Genomic DNA, 12,718 nt, shown 5'->3' on the forward strand with positions numbered 1-12,718 from the left:
TTCATTTTTTTCATTTTTTATTTCTTTTTTTCTCACTTGGATAATAAATTAATTAGTTAAAAATTTAATTAAGATTGTATTGTGTCTCTTATGTTTGTCCTTGTGGGCTGTGGTTGATCTAAACCAATTTTAATTCATTTTTTAGGAGAAATTTTAAGTGTATCGAAAATATCAGTGTTTCAGTTGTTTTAACCATTGATTTCAATTAATATATGTTATATATATTTTTTATAATTCAGATCAACAGTTAAAACAACTAGAATACCGGTATTTCTGGTACACTTAAAACTCTTCTCATTTTTTAAAGATCTCAAAACTTTACAGTTTGAAAATTGTTAGCTGTATAAGATCACTAATTTCTTTTTGTAAATTCATTGCTTTCATTCTTTTCAATCTTTTCTCGAATTTTTTTTTAATTCTTTATTTATTGTTCCTCCCAATCAATTGTAAATGCGGAGCTCCTTTTTGTTGGAAATTGGGGTAAATTTCATTCTAAGCAACATGATCATTATTTTTTTTGTTTAATTTGAAAAGAAATTGGGGTTGTATTAAATATTCTTATAATCGTCTCCGTTAAAAGAACATCTATCATATCAAGTAGATGCATAATTTGATGTTATACTAATGTGTCTTAATTTGCTATTTTAATATTTTCAACATTTTAGACGATTTAGTTTTTCTATCATTCTCTATTCTCCTAATTTTTGAGCTTAGGATTATTTTCGAACTCATGAAAAAGTATATTATTTAGCAGTGCATACCTTCACTTGCCGAGTAATAGTTTGAAATTTTATACCATGAATAATCTAATACCAAAAGTAATTATTTACCATGTACTATTTTTTTATTCTCTCCTCATTTTGCTACCAAATAAAACAATCATCTATTTAATTGCGTGTTGAATTGTTATTAGGAATCTCAAAAGTAGAGCAAGACCTAAAAAATCTTAAAGAACAATTGAATGAAAATTTTTCGATTGTACCATTGATTAAGAAGTATTGCACATTGGATTATATTTACAATTTATTATAAAGTATGTGCTTCTTGTGTTATTATTTAATGATAAATACTATTCTAAGTCATGAAAAATTCTATGCAATGTATTTTAAAGTATGTAGTAGCACATTTAACAATGGTTTTACGATTATACTTTGAATGTGGTGTACAGAAAATTTTTTTCATAATATATAATACGTATGTTTAAATGTGTGTGTGTGTTTTTTTTTTTTACCTTTATGTTAATATTTTAATATTAACCATAAAAAATTCATTATTTTTATTTATAAATAGAGATTTTAGTTTTTTTAATTTGGTGACTTAATGTGAAACGTATAATTATGTGTGATATATCTATTTAAAATATAAAAGTTAAGCAGTTCAATACACGAGGCATAGAATAGTATTCTCCCAATTTAGCATCATCGGTGGTGACGACACGTTGCACCAAAGAACAATGTTTCCTCCGGTGCGCCGAAGCGTGGATTTTTCCGCACAATTACATTCTCAAAATCAAATTGCTCTCTTTCCTTTTATTTTTGGTGACTGAAAATTAAAAAGCAACAAAAGAAAAGAAACTTAATTTTTTTCTTCGTCTCACCACCCCCGCCACCCCCACATTCTCTGATCCTCCTCTTCCTTCTCATTTTTTTCTTCATGTCACCAACTGAAAATTGTGTTTCAAGTCACCAAGATCGGCTGGACAGTCCCGTTCATCAGAATAGCGCTGGAAATTGTAAATGTGGCAGCAAGAAAAAGCCTTGTGTCGAAGGAGAAAGAACGGAATGAACCCAGATAAAGAAGAAGTTTTAGCAACAGAGACTATAGCACAAGGTGAAGAGAGCAGCGGACGGTATCCCAGCAACCAGTAGGGTCGAGATTGTAGTTGAAGATTTGAAGTTTATCTTAAAAGTCAGACTAAATGGAAAAGGAGATTTCGGAAGTCCAGGAAAGTAGGGCGACCCAGAGATGGAGGAAGCACGATGGGAAAGAACGTGCCACCGCAGCAATAAACAGAAATTGGACAAGTGTTGGAATCTGCTGCACGTCATGCGCTTGAAAGCAGAAAAAGATCCTTGCATACTTTTTCTTCTTCCTCCAAATGCATAATGTTTCTACTGTTAGTTATTTATTCCAAAGTGGGATTAACCCTATTGGGCTTCAGGTTTCAATACTTTGTGTTCTTTTCTTTTGCTGACTTTTTCAAGTATTCATTTTTTGTTTGTTTTGCAGTTTAGGGTTTCAGACATATTCAAATGAGTTGCAACTTAAAGTGTTGTCGGTAATGGTTCTATAATTCACAGGTAAGCATGGGATTCTTGTATAACTCAAGCGCCTCGATCATGACATCAAATTCCTTCAGGTTCTTTCTTTCTTTCTTATAATTTTGATTTGCTTACTAATAAAGTGGAATCTAATTTTGTTGCAAGCAAACTTCTTTGCAAATTCTGAATTGTCTGTTATCCATCAGAATTTTTTGCCAAGTTTATTGCTATCCATTTTTCTTTTAAATTCATTTCCTGTGTTTTCTTAAACTATGCAGAAAAAATTGAAAGAGCTTGAGAAAGCAGATATTGTGTATCATTTTATTAATATCTCTGTCTCTCTTTTTTTTTTTTGTTCTTGACCATTTTCTTTATCTTCCCTTAGGAGGAACAACGTATAGAACATCTTTTCAAACACTTGCAGGATTTTTCAGACAATACGTCACAGCATTTTGATATTGTGTGCATTCTTTTTTTATTTCCTATATCATACTTATTATTCATTTGTTTGTTTTAAGTCATTCATGTTTGATAAAGATATGTTTCCAATGAAAATTGTGAATTAAATAGGTATCTATTTAGAATTATCCCTATAGTGTTTTGACAAACTCCAATTCAATTTCTAATTGGTTTGGCTGAGCTAATTACTCATTCACATACTTAAATTTCATATGCTTTTTATTGTTCTGTAATACATTCCATTATCACATATAAAAAGTTCTTATCGTTTCATCAAGTTTATCTATTTATTTATTTATTTATTTAAATTCTATTATTTTGGTGACTTTGTTTTAACTGATATTGTGTATGCTCTGTTTTCAGGTTTTTTATTTATTTAATTAATTTTGTTCATTGCAAGAGATTCGTTAACTCTTTCAAACCTCTATATTTAGGAGGATAGGTGGGAACATGATAACTACTTCATCCATTCTAATAAATTTCTTTCATCAAATCTATAATTGTCCTTTATTTATATATTTGGTCATTTATTTGTGTTTTGGCTTCTAAAGGTTCAAGTTGGAGGATAACCTTTGTACAAAGTTGACAATAAATTGGGTGAAAGTGAGCGTCTATTGCAGCCTCTGGATTTTCAAAGTTATTTGACACTTTTGGTTTGAAATTAATTTTGGTTTTAGTGGACTTCTACTTTTTATTTCTCAAATGGTACTAAAATTTAGGATAAAATCAGCAAAGGCAAAACATATCTTGATTTGGCAATAAATTTGGGCACTATAATTATAGCGCTTCTTATGAGTGGCAAATTCATTATATATTCCTTTAATATCTTGAGTGTAAATATCCTTCATTACACATTTCTATATTGACGAGGTAGAGGATACTAGCATAGATAGAGACAATTGACAAAAAAAAGGTCAATAAAGTTTGTTGTCATGTCTATGTATTACAATTTTCTTCGAGATAGGTATCTTTTTAAAATGGGATTTTATCCAAAATGATTGTATATTCAAAAATAGAGGTAATGACCAATTCGGTACCCGAAAGATTCAAACGCTGACATTTTGGTACCCAACTATTGATATTGACAAAAAGGTACCTGAATGATTTAAAATTTTACCAAGCGTGTCCAAGAGCTTGCCGGAACATATCTCCGGTGAGTACGATGCTTACGTGGTGGCCCGTTTTTGCTGACAAGGTTAGTGTTATATTAGATGGAATTTCTAATTTTAATTATTCTTATCCTACTTGGAAAATAAACTAAACCTAATTTGAACATTAGTTTTGCCCCAAATTAATTTTGCCATAAAACCCAATTAGCATATACCAAGTTACTAGTTACTGAGTTACTGTGGTTAGTGTCAATAGTGTGTCACTAGTGAAAATCAAAGGTCACGTAGAGAGGGAGAGACGTTGCTCTCGAAGCTTGGCGCGAAGAAGAAGGATACAAGGCGAGAGGCATTATCGAATCAAGGGTAACGGTTCTCAAGTGGCATCGTGGGATCACCATTGTTCGCAAGGAGCAACCCTACGAAGAGGTACGTTCTGCTTCATGTTCTTTGTTTAAGTTCTGGTTTTTTACGTTTACTGGTGACATCCTGTTTATTCATTGTATCTTCTCTCTACTATTTCTTAGATGGATCGTTTAGTTACGTTTGTGTATCATCACATGGGTTGCTTGAAAAAGGTTAGAGATGGGAATGTGATATACGAAGGGGGTTTAGTCACTGAGATACACAGGGTGAATGTGGAGACATGTAATTTATTTTTTGTTGAGGGGTTGTTTTTAGACCTGGGTTACCCTGGATATAATGAGGCGTATTGGCTAGAACCTGGTTTCGAATTAGGTCAGGGTCTTAGAGTACTAAGGACAGATGCTGAAGTGATGAGGATGTGTGAGAGTGCAATTAAAAACGACAACACTGTCCATCTCTACTTTGATCACCCTATTGATGCCAACCCTGAAATCATTAATGACGATGTGGTGTCTTCTGGTAGCAGTGAGAGTGTGGTTGAGGTCAATCCACCCGGTGATGAGAGGGAAACTGAAGTTGTGAGTGAGAAAACTGGCGAGGTTAATCAGTTGAGTAAGGCTTTAACAGTTGTTGTGAAGAAGACTTTGAATGAAGTTGTGACTGAGAAGGGTGTTGATGTTAACGAGTCGGAGGCCGGAGAGGGTGGTGTTATGAATGAAGATGTGAATCACGGGAATGGGGATAAAGAGACTAAGCAACCTGCAGCTCCAGAAAAAGTTGTTAAGAGGGTGAGAAAGAGGCATCCAAGACCACCACCCAGTGGTTTATCACAAGAAAGGAGAGCTGCTGAATCTGAACAGCCTGAGGGTGATCCTCTAGAAGCTGAAACAGTAAATGAACAAACATATGAGAGGAATGATGATGATGCACATGTTGCCAATGAAGGTGCTAACAATGAAGAACCATTGGTGGATGAGATGAGGGCAGAGGAAGCAGCTACTCAGAATGCAGGAGGTAAAAATATTATTTCTTTTTTGTTATATCATTTTTGGATAAGTATTGGTTTTATGAATCCAATGATTATGATGCACATGTTGCCAATGAAGGTGTTAACCTTGAAGAACCAGTGGTGGATGACTTGAGGGCAGAGGAAACAGCTACAGAAAATGCAGCAGGTAAACATATTATTTCTGTTTTGTTACAGCATTTTTTGATAAATATTGCATGATGGCTGATAAGTATCACCTGATGTATTAACAAATACAGAAACACAAAGAAAGGATAGGACAAATTCAAGGAGAAATCATCCTAGGCCTCAACCATCTGGGCAGAGAATTGTACCTGGAAAAGATGATGAAGCACCAAGGGTAGAGGTGCCTAACCCAAACAGAGCAGATGGAGAGATGGGACCTGAGATGTACCAATACGAATCTGATGAACTGTATAGCCCTCCTGGATCTGATGATGAAGATGAACCTGTTTTTCCTCAACATAACCCGAACACACCCTTTGGGAAAATTACTCTGGAGTTGAACATGGAGTTTGAGACCATGGAACACTTTAAAGCAGCGGTTCAAAAGTATAACATACAGATTGGGAGACAGGTTTTCTATCTTAGGAATGAGAAGAAGATGTGCAGAGTGATTTGCTATGACCCCGACTGCCCTTGGTTGTGTTACTGTTCTAGGACCAACTATCCAGCCTCGTTTCAGATTAAAACATTTGTGGATGAGCATACTTGTCCGAGAAACAACAAGAGTAAGTCAGTGAGTTGTGCCTCGGTTGCTGAAGAACTTGTGCCTAAACTCAGAATCCATCCTAACATGTTACAAAGGGAGGCACAGGAGTGGTTTAAGGTGGAGTATGACATCTCAGTTAATGAGAGGATGATGTACAGGGCTATGGATAAGGCCAAAGATGTTATTGAAGGAACGGAAAAGGATCAATACCTGAGACTTAGAGACTATCTGAATGAGATCATCAAGGCTAATCCTGGGTCAAGAGCCAACATGGGGACAACTCCACAGCAGGAAGGGTTGCCTAGATTTAGGAACTTGTATGTATGTTTGGCTGCTTGCAAGCAAGGATTTAAAGCAGGGTGCAGACCCTTCATAGTGTTAGATGGGACGTTTCTGAAAGGGTACTTTGGAGGGCAGTTACTAACAGCAGTAGGTCAGGACGCTAATAACCAGCTATTTCCAATTGCATATGGTGTTGTCGATGCAGAAACTCAGGAAAATTGGAGATTCTTTCTCGAGGAGTTACATACTGACATAGGGGACTATAATGAGAATGGCTGGGTGTTCATGTTCGACCAGCAAAAGGTAATATGCAGTGTATCCAATCATTATAGTTCTTATATTCCTACTTGAGTAACTTAACTGTATTAATATTAACTGCTGAATTTACCCATGAATGCAGGGATTGATACCAGCATTACAGGATGTGATGCCAGGTGTAAAGCACAGATTTTGTTGTATGCATATGTGGAGAAATATGAACAAACGATGGAAGGATAAGGAGCTTAAGGGAGCATTCTGGCAATGTGCAAAAGCAACTACTGATCAAGAATTCAAGGATGCAATGGCTAATGTAAAAAGGATCAATAAATAGGCATGGGAGTATTTGGATAAATTTGAGCAAGAACAATGGTCAAGAAGCAAGTTTTCTGAATGGCCAAAGGTTGATAGCTTGACTAGCAACAACTGTGAATCGTTTAATTCAACCATTGTGGGTCTGCGGGGGAAAATCATACTGACAATGCTTGAGGAGCTCAGATTCTATATCATGAAGACGATGGCAACTCACAAGGACGCACTGATGGCTTACACTGGACTTATAGCCCCTATACAAGTGAGTAGATTAGAGAAGGAAAAAAAACAAGCTAACTAGTGGGAGGCACAGTGGTGTGGTGATGATGAACATAACGAATTTGAAGTCAGAAAGTGGCAACATAGAGTCAGGGTGAACACAAGAGAGAGGACATGTTCCTGCAGAAAATGGCAGCTGACTGGACTACCATGCTGTCATGGTATTGCAGCAATCCAGAGGAAGAATGAGAAGCCTGAAGACTATGTCCATCACAAGCTCACCATCGAGGCATACAACAGGACTTACCAGTTTCACATTAACAGCATACCAAGCCAAGAGTATTGAGAGCACCATGAAGGGTTGCCTTGTCTGCCTCCTCCATACAAGAGGCCTATTGGCAGACCTTCCAAGAAAAGGAAAAAGGACAGCAGCGAGCAAGACTCTGGGAGCCAATACCATGCCAAGAGAAGATATGGCCAGATAACATGTCAAACCTGCAAGAGAGTAAGTGAAACAAGTTTATTATCTACTATCTACTTACATAATATTATTCAATCATACATAAACTGTTTGGATACTGATTTAATTTATTTATTGCCTGGCTGCAAGGTTGGACATAATAGTAGGACTTGCCCTGAGAGATCAAATGGAGCAGCAGCTCAAGAAGAAGGAATTGATGAGGATGAAGCTAGAGAGCAAGAAGCTAACTGGGAGGAGACCATGGAGGCTGCACATGCTGCACATGTTGCAGATGAGGAAAACCTCACTCAAAACCACCCACAGAGTCAACCTGATGAGGTAAACTTTTGTATTTTAATTCAGACCTTGTTCTTTTCAAAATGTTGCACCTGGAACTGAGAAAGCCCCACCCTAAACTAATCACCCAACTCATACAGAACACTGAGGCTGATTTGTCTACCACAACAACTGCTGCACCCCCTAATGCAGCCACTACACCAGCAACCAGCTCAGGACCAGCACCTCCAGTGGCAGCAAGGCCAATAGAGCCAACACCACCAATACCACCAACAAGAGGCAGAGGCAGGACCATTCGAAGAGGAAGACCCCCAACCTCAACAGCACCTCAAACTAGGGTTGCCAGCCATGATGCTGGGTCTAATTGTCAGATCCCAGCCACACCAACCAATGCTGCAGGACCAAGTACTGGGCCTGGGTCAATGTCACAAGGTCCTTTGGGTAGGCCCACTCTGCAAGCCCAATATTCAGCATCCTCTAGGCCACCAACTGTGACTAGGGAAACCATGGCAGCAGCAAACCCAGCCACACAGAGCAGGTTCACAGGCTTCATGTCCACCCCATCCTTGAAGAAGAAAAAGCCTTCAGCAAGCATCAAGAAGTGATAGCTTTCTTTCTTGGGTTTTCATTTTGTTTTTAGTTCCATGTTGGACTTGATGTAGATACTATGCAACTAAATGCCATTATGGCATGTTTAGTTTTTAGTTCCATGTTGGACCTGATTTAGTATTACTTGTTATCAACATTACTGTCATTATGCCATGATAGGTTTTTTGGGGCAAAACTTTTGTTATTTTGGGTCTGAGGTATGTTACTCTGGATACTTATGGATTATGTTTTCATGCTATGAGACAGGTGTTTTTATACAGCTTCTGTTTATGCCATTTTTTCATCAATGGCTAACCTATCTTATATATGGCTTGCTCACAATTCAAAAGCAATAACTCAGTCATAGAAGACAAATAAGAGTGCATCCATTAATTCATCTCAATTACAATTAGGAGAACATTACAAATAAACAAAATTTCATCCCTAAAATCTTAAATTTGACCATACTTAGCCATACACAGCAGACTCAAATACAGATTTAACCCAAGCAATACACAGATAACAATCAACAAGAACTCAACCCTCTTCAGTTTCTCCTTCATGTCATTAACCACAGGAAGTACCATCATCATCCTATCCCTTTCCCGTCCATCACTACCCTCCTGGTTGATTCTGCTTTTCTTTTTTGGGTCTGCTATGCCCACCATGTTGCTATTCTCCGAAGAAACTTCTCCTTCCACACATTGCTCTTCAATTTCATCCAACCATTGAAAATACCCACAACATCTTTGTGTGTTCTAGCATGGCACAAAAATTTCATGAATAAGAGAAGATCGGAAAGTAAATCTGAAAAGTGGAGAAAATAAACCCAGGAAGAATGCATCATTTCCTCACGTAACATCAACATTTTAACCTTACCTTCCACAGAGGGCAACGTAGAAACCATCTATCAGGGTTGCTACTTGTCTTCGACTTCAACGGAACCACCGGAAGGGGACAAAAGCAACACCCATCATAGATTTTACTACCAACTCCAGAACCACCATCAACGTCGAAGGCTATGGATGAGTGCTTTCTCACGATTCCACCTTTTCCACGAGCCCTAGCTGCTTGCATCTTCCAGATTGGGATCGTGCTCTACGAGAGAGCGAGGAGAGCAAAATTGGGTTTTAGGGAAAAATTAATTTGGGGCAAAACTAATGTTCAAATTAGGTTTAGTTTATTTTCCAAGTAGGATAAAAATAATTAAAATTAGAAATTCCATCTAATATAACACTAACCTTGTCAGCAAAAACGGGCCACCACGTAAGCATCGTACTCACCGGAGATATATTCCGGCAAGCTCTTGGACACGCTTGGCAAAATTTTAAATCATTCAGGTACCTTTTTGTCAATATCAATAGTTGGGTACCAAAATGTCAGCGTTTGAATCTTTCGGGTACCGAATTGGTCATTACCTCTTCAAAAATATTAGAAAATACTAATTTTTTTATCTTACAATAAAATACATAACAGAAAATGAGTGAAAATAGAGAATAAAAATGCTAGATAAAAAGAGATAATACTGATAATTTTTTATCAAGCATCTAATTCATTTAAATTAAGAAAAAGCAACAGTAAATATGGAAGAATAATTTGTAACTGATGACGTTATTGCAACAATTGATGAACTCAAAGAACTTGAAATACCACAATGTGGTTACTATTTTGTTTCATTGTTTATTTTTCATTAGTTGAAGTTAAGATGATGACATTAATTATTTTTAACCTTTTTTTCCTATTAGGTGCATCTTTGATTGGTTCATTTGTCAAATCAAAAATTCTTGCTGCATTTTCTGTTCTTACTGGAAAGAATTCATGCAATATTTTGAAATACAAGAGTCTGATCTTAAAGTAATTTCAAGATCTTTGCTATTTTTTAGATTTCATTTGATATATATATTTTCTATTTAAGAGGCATAATCTATTGAATTTACATTTATGCATCATTAGGTAAGTACTTTAATTATTCTGTCTCTTTGATAGTGTGATTGCTTGAATTGGTGGCATGTTTTTTGGCTATGATACCCAGGTATTTATTTCATTTCATTTTGAATTTCATATACACGATTAAAAAAATCATTATTCCTTTTTTAAATTCGTGTTTATTATGCCACATCTGCCCCTAATGATTCTTTCTGTTTCTGATTGTGTGCATCAAAGTTACTGATTTCATCTAATTTCTTACTTATAGTAGTTCATTTGTGAAATTCTAACGTGTGTTGACTGAAGATATGAGAGATATATCAAGACATTTTTTTCCCTTCAATCATAACTCCAAGTGTAATTAATAATCAAAACTTCTATTTTACAATTCATTCTATTTTAAGTAAGAACTGAGTTGTCACAATATCAAAATAGAAAATTTTGATGCAGCTTTGTCTTTGGTGCATCTATTCTTTTATAATATTTTTTTATACATAAAAGAGAATTGTAATTTTACTTTAAGTTACTTACATATATCATATGTCTAGACTGATAATAAGGTAAGTGAGGTGATATATAATTTAAAATAGTTAAATTATGTTATTCACATAAAGTCCCATACCATCCCATCTAAATTGAACATTGCTAATTACCATTGTAACTGATGCAATTTTCAATTCTCATGGCCGCATTCAAGTTTTTTTACATTTTTGAAACTTCTCAAATATCAGTTTGTTTATTTATTGTTGTTTTTATTAGTGTCGAATGACTAATATGTGATTAATGACCCAACTTTATCAGTGTTATGATTTTGAGTTACGGGCTCTGGAAACATTATTTAAGTGGCTAAAGCAAATTACAAATTTCATAAAAAAAATATTTTTTTGTTGGTTTCATGGTTTAGTTATTAGATGCAGAGGATGATCCTTAGTTCATAAATCTAATGGCTTCTTAAGATATGTGCTTTTTTTATCTAGAGAACATTGGAGGCCAAAAAACACGCATATTAAAGTCCACATGATGCTTCCAATGAGCCTTAGGTAAATATTGCAAGTTTGTTCTTTCTTTTTGTTTCTTCTTCTTACATTTAATTTTTGTATTTTTAGGAATACACGTTGATGCTCTATTCTTGATGATGACTTGATTATAGAGAAGTTCTCTGCAGCAATTAGTGCGTCCATTATTGGTGTAATTAGAATGGATACATCACTTGGAAGATATGGCATTAGGGATGTTTTTTGTTTAGTTTGTGTATAATTTTATATTCCATGAATTATGTTCTTTTGTTTCTAACTTACCAAGTGACTACAAGGAAGAGTATGTTAAACAACAATGTTGAATGAATGGAGTTAATTTTGAGAGTGTTTGGAGGTTTTTAATAAGTTAGAGTTTAATAAAATGTTTGAGAGAATTAAATTAATTACGGAGAGAATTCTTTGATTAGGAGCCAAAAGAATATAATTGAAATAGAACATGTAGAGTGTGTTTAAAATAATTATTTTGTCCTTTAACTATTACCACTAACTCTTTAGTGAGGATAATTTTGGTAATATCAGAACTCATGATAATACAATTGAAAATTAGACCACTTTTTGTGTGATTTGATTTAAATTGAATCATGAAAATTATATTCTTACTAGAAATCAAATTTGCATTACTTTTTCCTACTTAAGTATAAAAAAGAATCCTAATACTAGAGTGAATTGAAATCACAATGGTATTATTCATATTATCACTACATCTACAAACAACACTAGAATAATCTAATATTCTTCATGTCTTCCTTTTTTTTTTAATTGAAATAATTACAATTTACTTTAAATTTTACAAATACTTTAAAAGTAATAAAGATGGTCGTTTCTTTTTTACACTAGATAAAATAACCAACAATTATTTATATTTACGTCATTCTAACGTGCGTATGTGCGCGCGAGTATCTTACTAGTTTGTCATAAAATTATATGAAGTTAATCAATTCAGTCTGCAACAAATGTAAGGTGAGGTGCAACAGATGGGTCAAAAGATTGCTCACATAATCATATGAAGTTAGGTCAGGCTGGTAATCAGCCTCAGCAGAACCAGTATTTGCTCCACTATAAAATTCAAAGTTTGTACCTCCATGTGCCATCTGAAAATCAGAAAACGTGATCAAAATGGATCAATTGAAATGCTATTCTCAAATATAGTACAAAGCTGGAAGTTCAGACATACATATAAGACTGCCGAACCATTTTTTTATCATATGTTAATATAGTTTGTCATAAAATTATAAAAAAATAGTGTGTGTCATTATGATGTAAATGTGACTTATATTAACTCATGAATTGGTTTAGCATTTTCCACGGACTCTACACTAATTACTACTACTAATTAATAGTTTAGATGTTAATATGTATTATATAAAATAATTTAATTAAATATATTAAATAATTAATAATTTTATCA

The 12,718-nt window shown here is 34.8% G+C and overlaps 3 protein-coding genes and 1 long non-coding RNA gene across 4 annotated transcripts; all 4 read left to right on the forward strand.

Annotated features, from left to right (window-relative positions):
- On the forward strand, window positions 1,863–3,315 carry LOC110265572. The gene is made up of 3 exons (XR_002351730.1): window positions 1,863–2,116; window positions 2,230–2,721; window positions 3,084–3,315. It is a non-coding gene; the product is annotated as an uncharacterized LOC110265572 (long non-coding RNA).
- LOC110265891 lies at window positions 3,849–5,420 on the forward strand. Its single transcript, XM_021109429.1, has 3 exons — window positions 3,849–4,255; window positions 4,354–5,206; window positions 5,299–5,420. Exons 2-3 carry the CDS (start codon window positions 4,354–4,356, stop codon window positions 5,418–5,420), a joined length of 975 nt encoding a protein of 324 aa, XP_020965088.1. The 5' UTR covers window positions 3,849–4,255.
- LOC107610288 lies at window positions 5,992–6,828 on the forward strand. The gene is made up of 2 exons (XM_016312355.2): window positions 5,992–6,516; window positions 6,614–6,828. The coding sequence occupies exons 1-2, from the start codon at window positions 6,016–6,018 to the stop codon at window positions 6,803–6,805; spliced, it is 693 nt and encodes a 230-aa protein (XP_016167841.2). The 5' UTR covers window positions 5,992–6,015; the 3' UTR covers window positions 6,806–6,828.
- LOC110265892 (mucin-7-like) lies at window positions 6,823–8,364 on the forward strand. The gene is made up of 3 exons (XM_021109430.1): window positions 6,823–7,507; window positions 7,613–7,801; window positions 7,900–8,364. Exons 2-3 carry the CDS (start codon window positions 7,724–7,726, stop codon window positions 8,362–8,364), a joined length of 543 nt encoding a protein of 180 aa, XP_020965089.1. The 5' UTR covers window positions 6,823–7,507; window positions 7,613–7,723.

This window comes from Arachis ipaensis, chromosome B08 (assembly GCF_000816755.2).
Source record: "Arachis ipaensis cultivar K30076 chromosome B08, Araip1.1, whole genome shotgun sequence".
Lineage (NCBI taxonomy): Eukaryota > Viridiplantae > Streptophyta > Magnoliopsida > Fabales > Fabaceae > Arachis > Arachis ipaensis.

Coding starts and splice junctions, on each gene's coding strand:
- LOC110265891 (XM_021109429.1), top strand. CDS start 4,354: ATGGATCGTTTAGTTACGTTTGTGTATCATCACATGGGTTGCTTGAAA. Junction 5,207..5,298: donor AGCTACTCAGAATGCAGGAG/GTAAAAATATTA, acceptor TTGCCAATGAAG/GTGTTAACCTTGAAGAACCA.
- LOC107610288 (XM_016312355.2), top strand. CDS start 6,016: ATGTTACAAAGGGAGGCACAGGAGTGGTTTAAGGTGGAGTATGACATC. Junction 6,517..6,613: donor TCATGTTCGACCAGCAAAAG/GTAATATGCAGT, acceptor CCATGAATGCAG/GGATTGATACCAGCATTACA.
- LOC110265892 (XM_021109430.1), top strand. CDS start 7,724: ATGGAGGCTGCACATGCTGCACATGTTGCAGATGAGGAAAACCTCACT. Junction 7,802..7,899: donor CACAGAGTCAACCTGATGAG/GTAAACTTTTGT, acceptor CAACTCATACAG/AACACTGAGGCTGATTTGTC.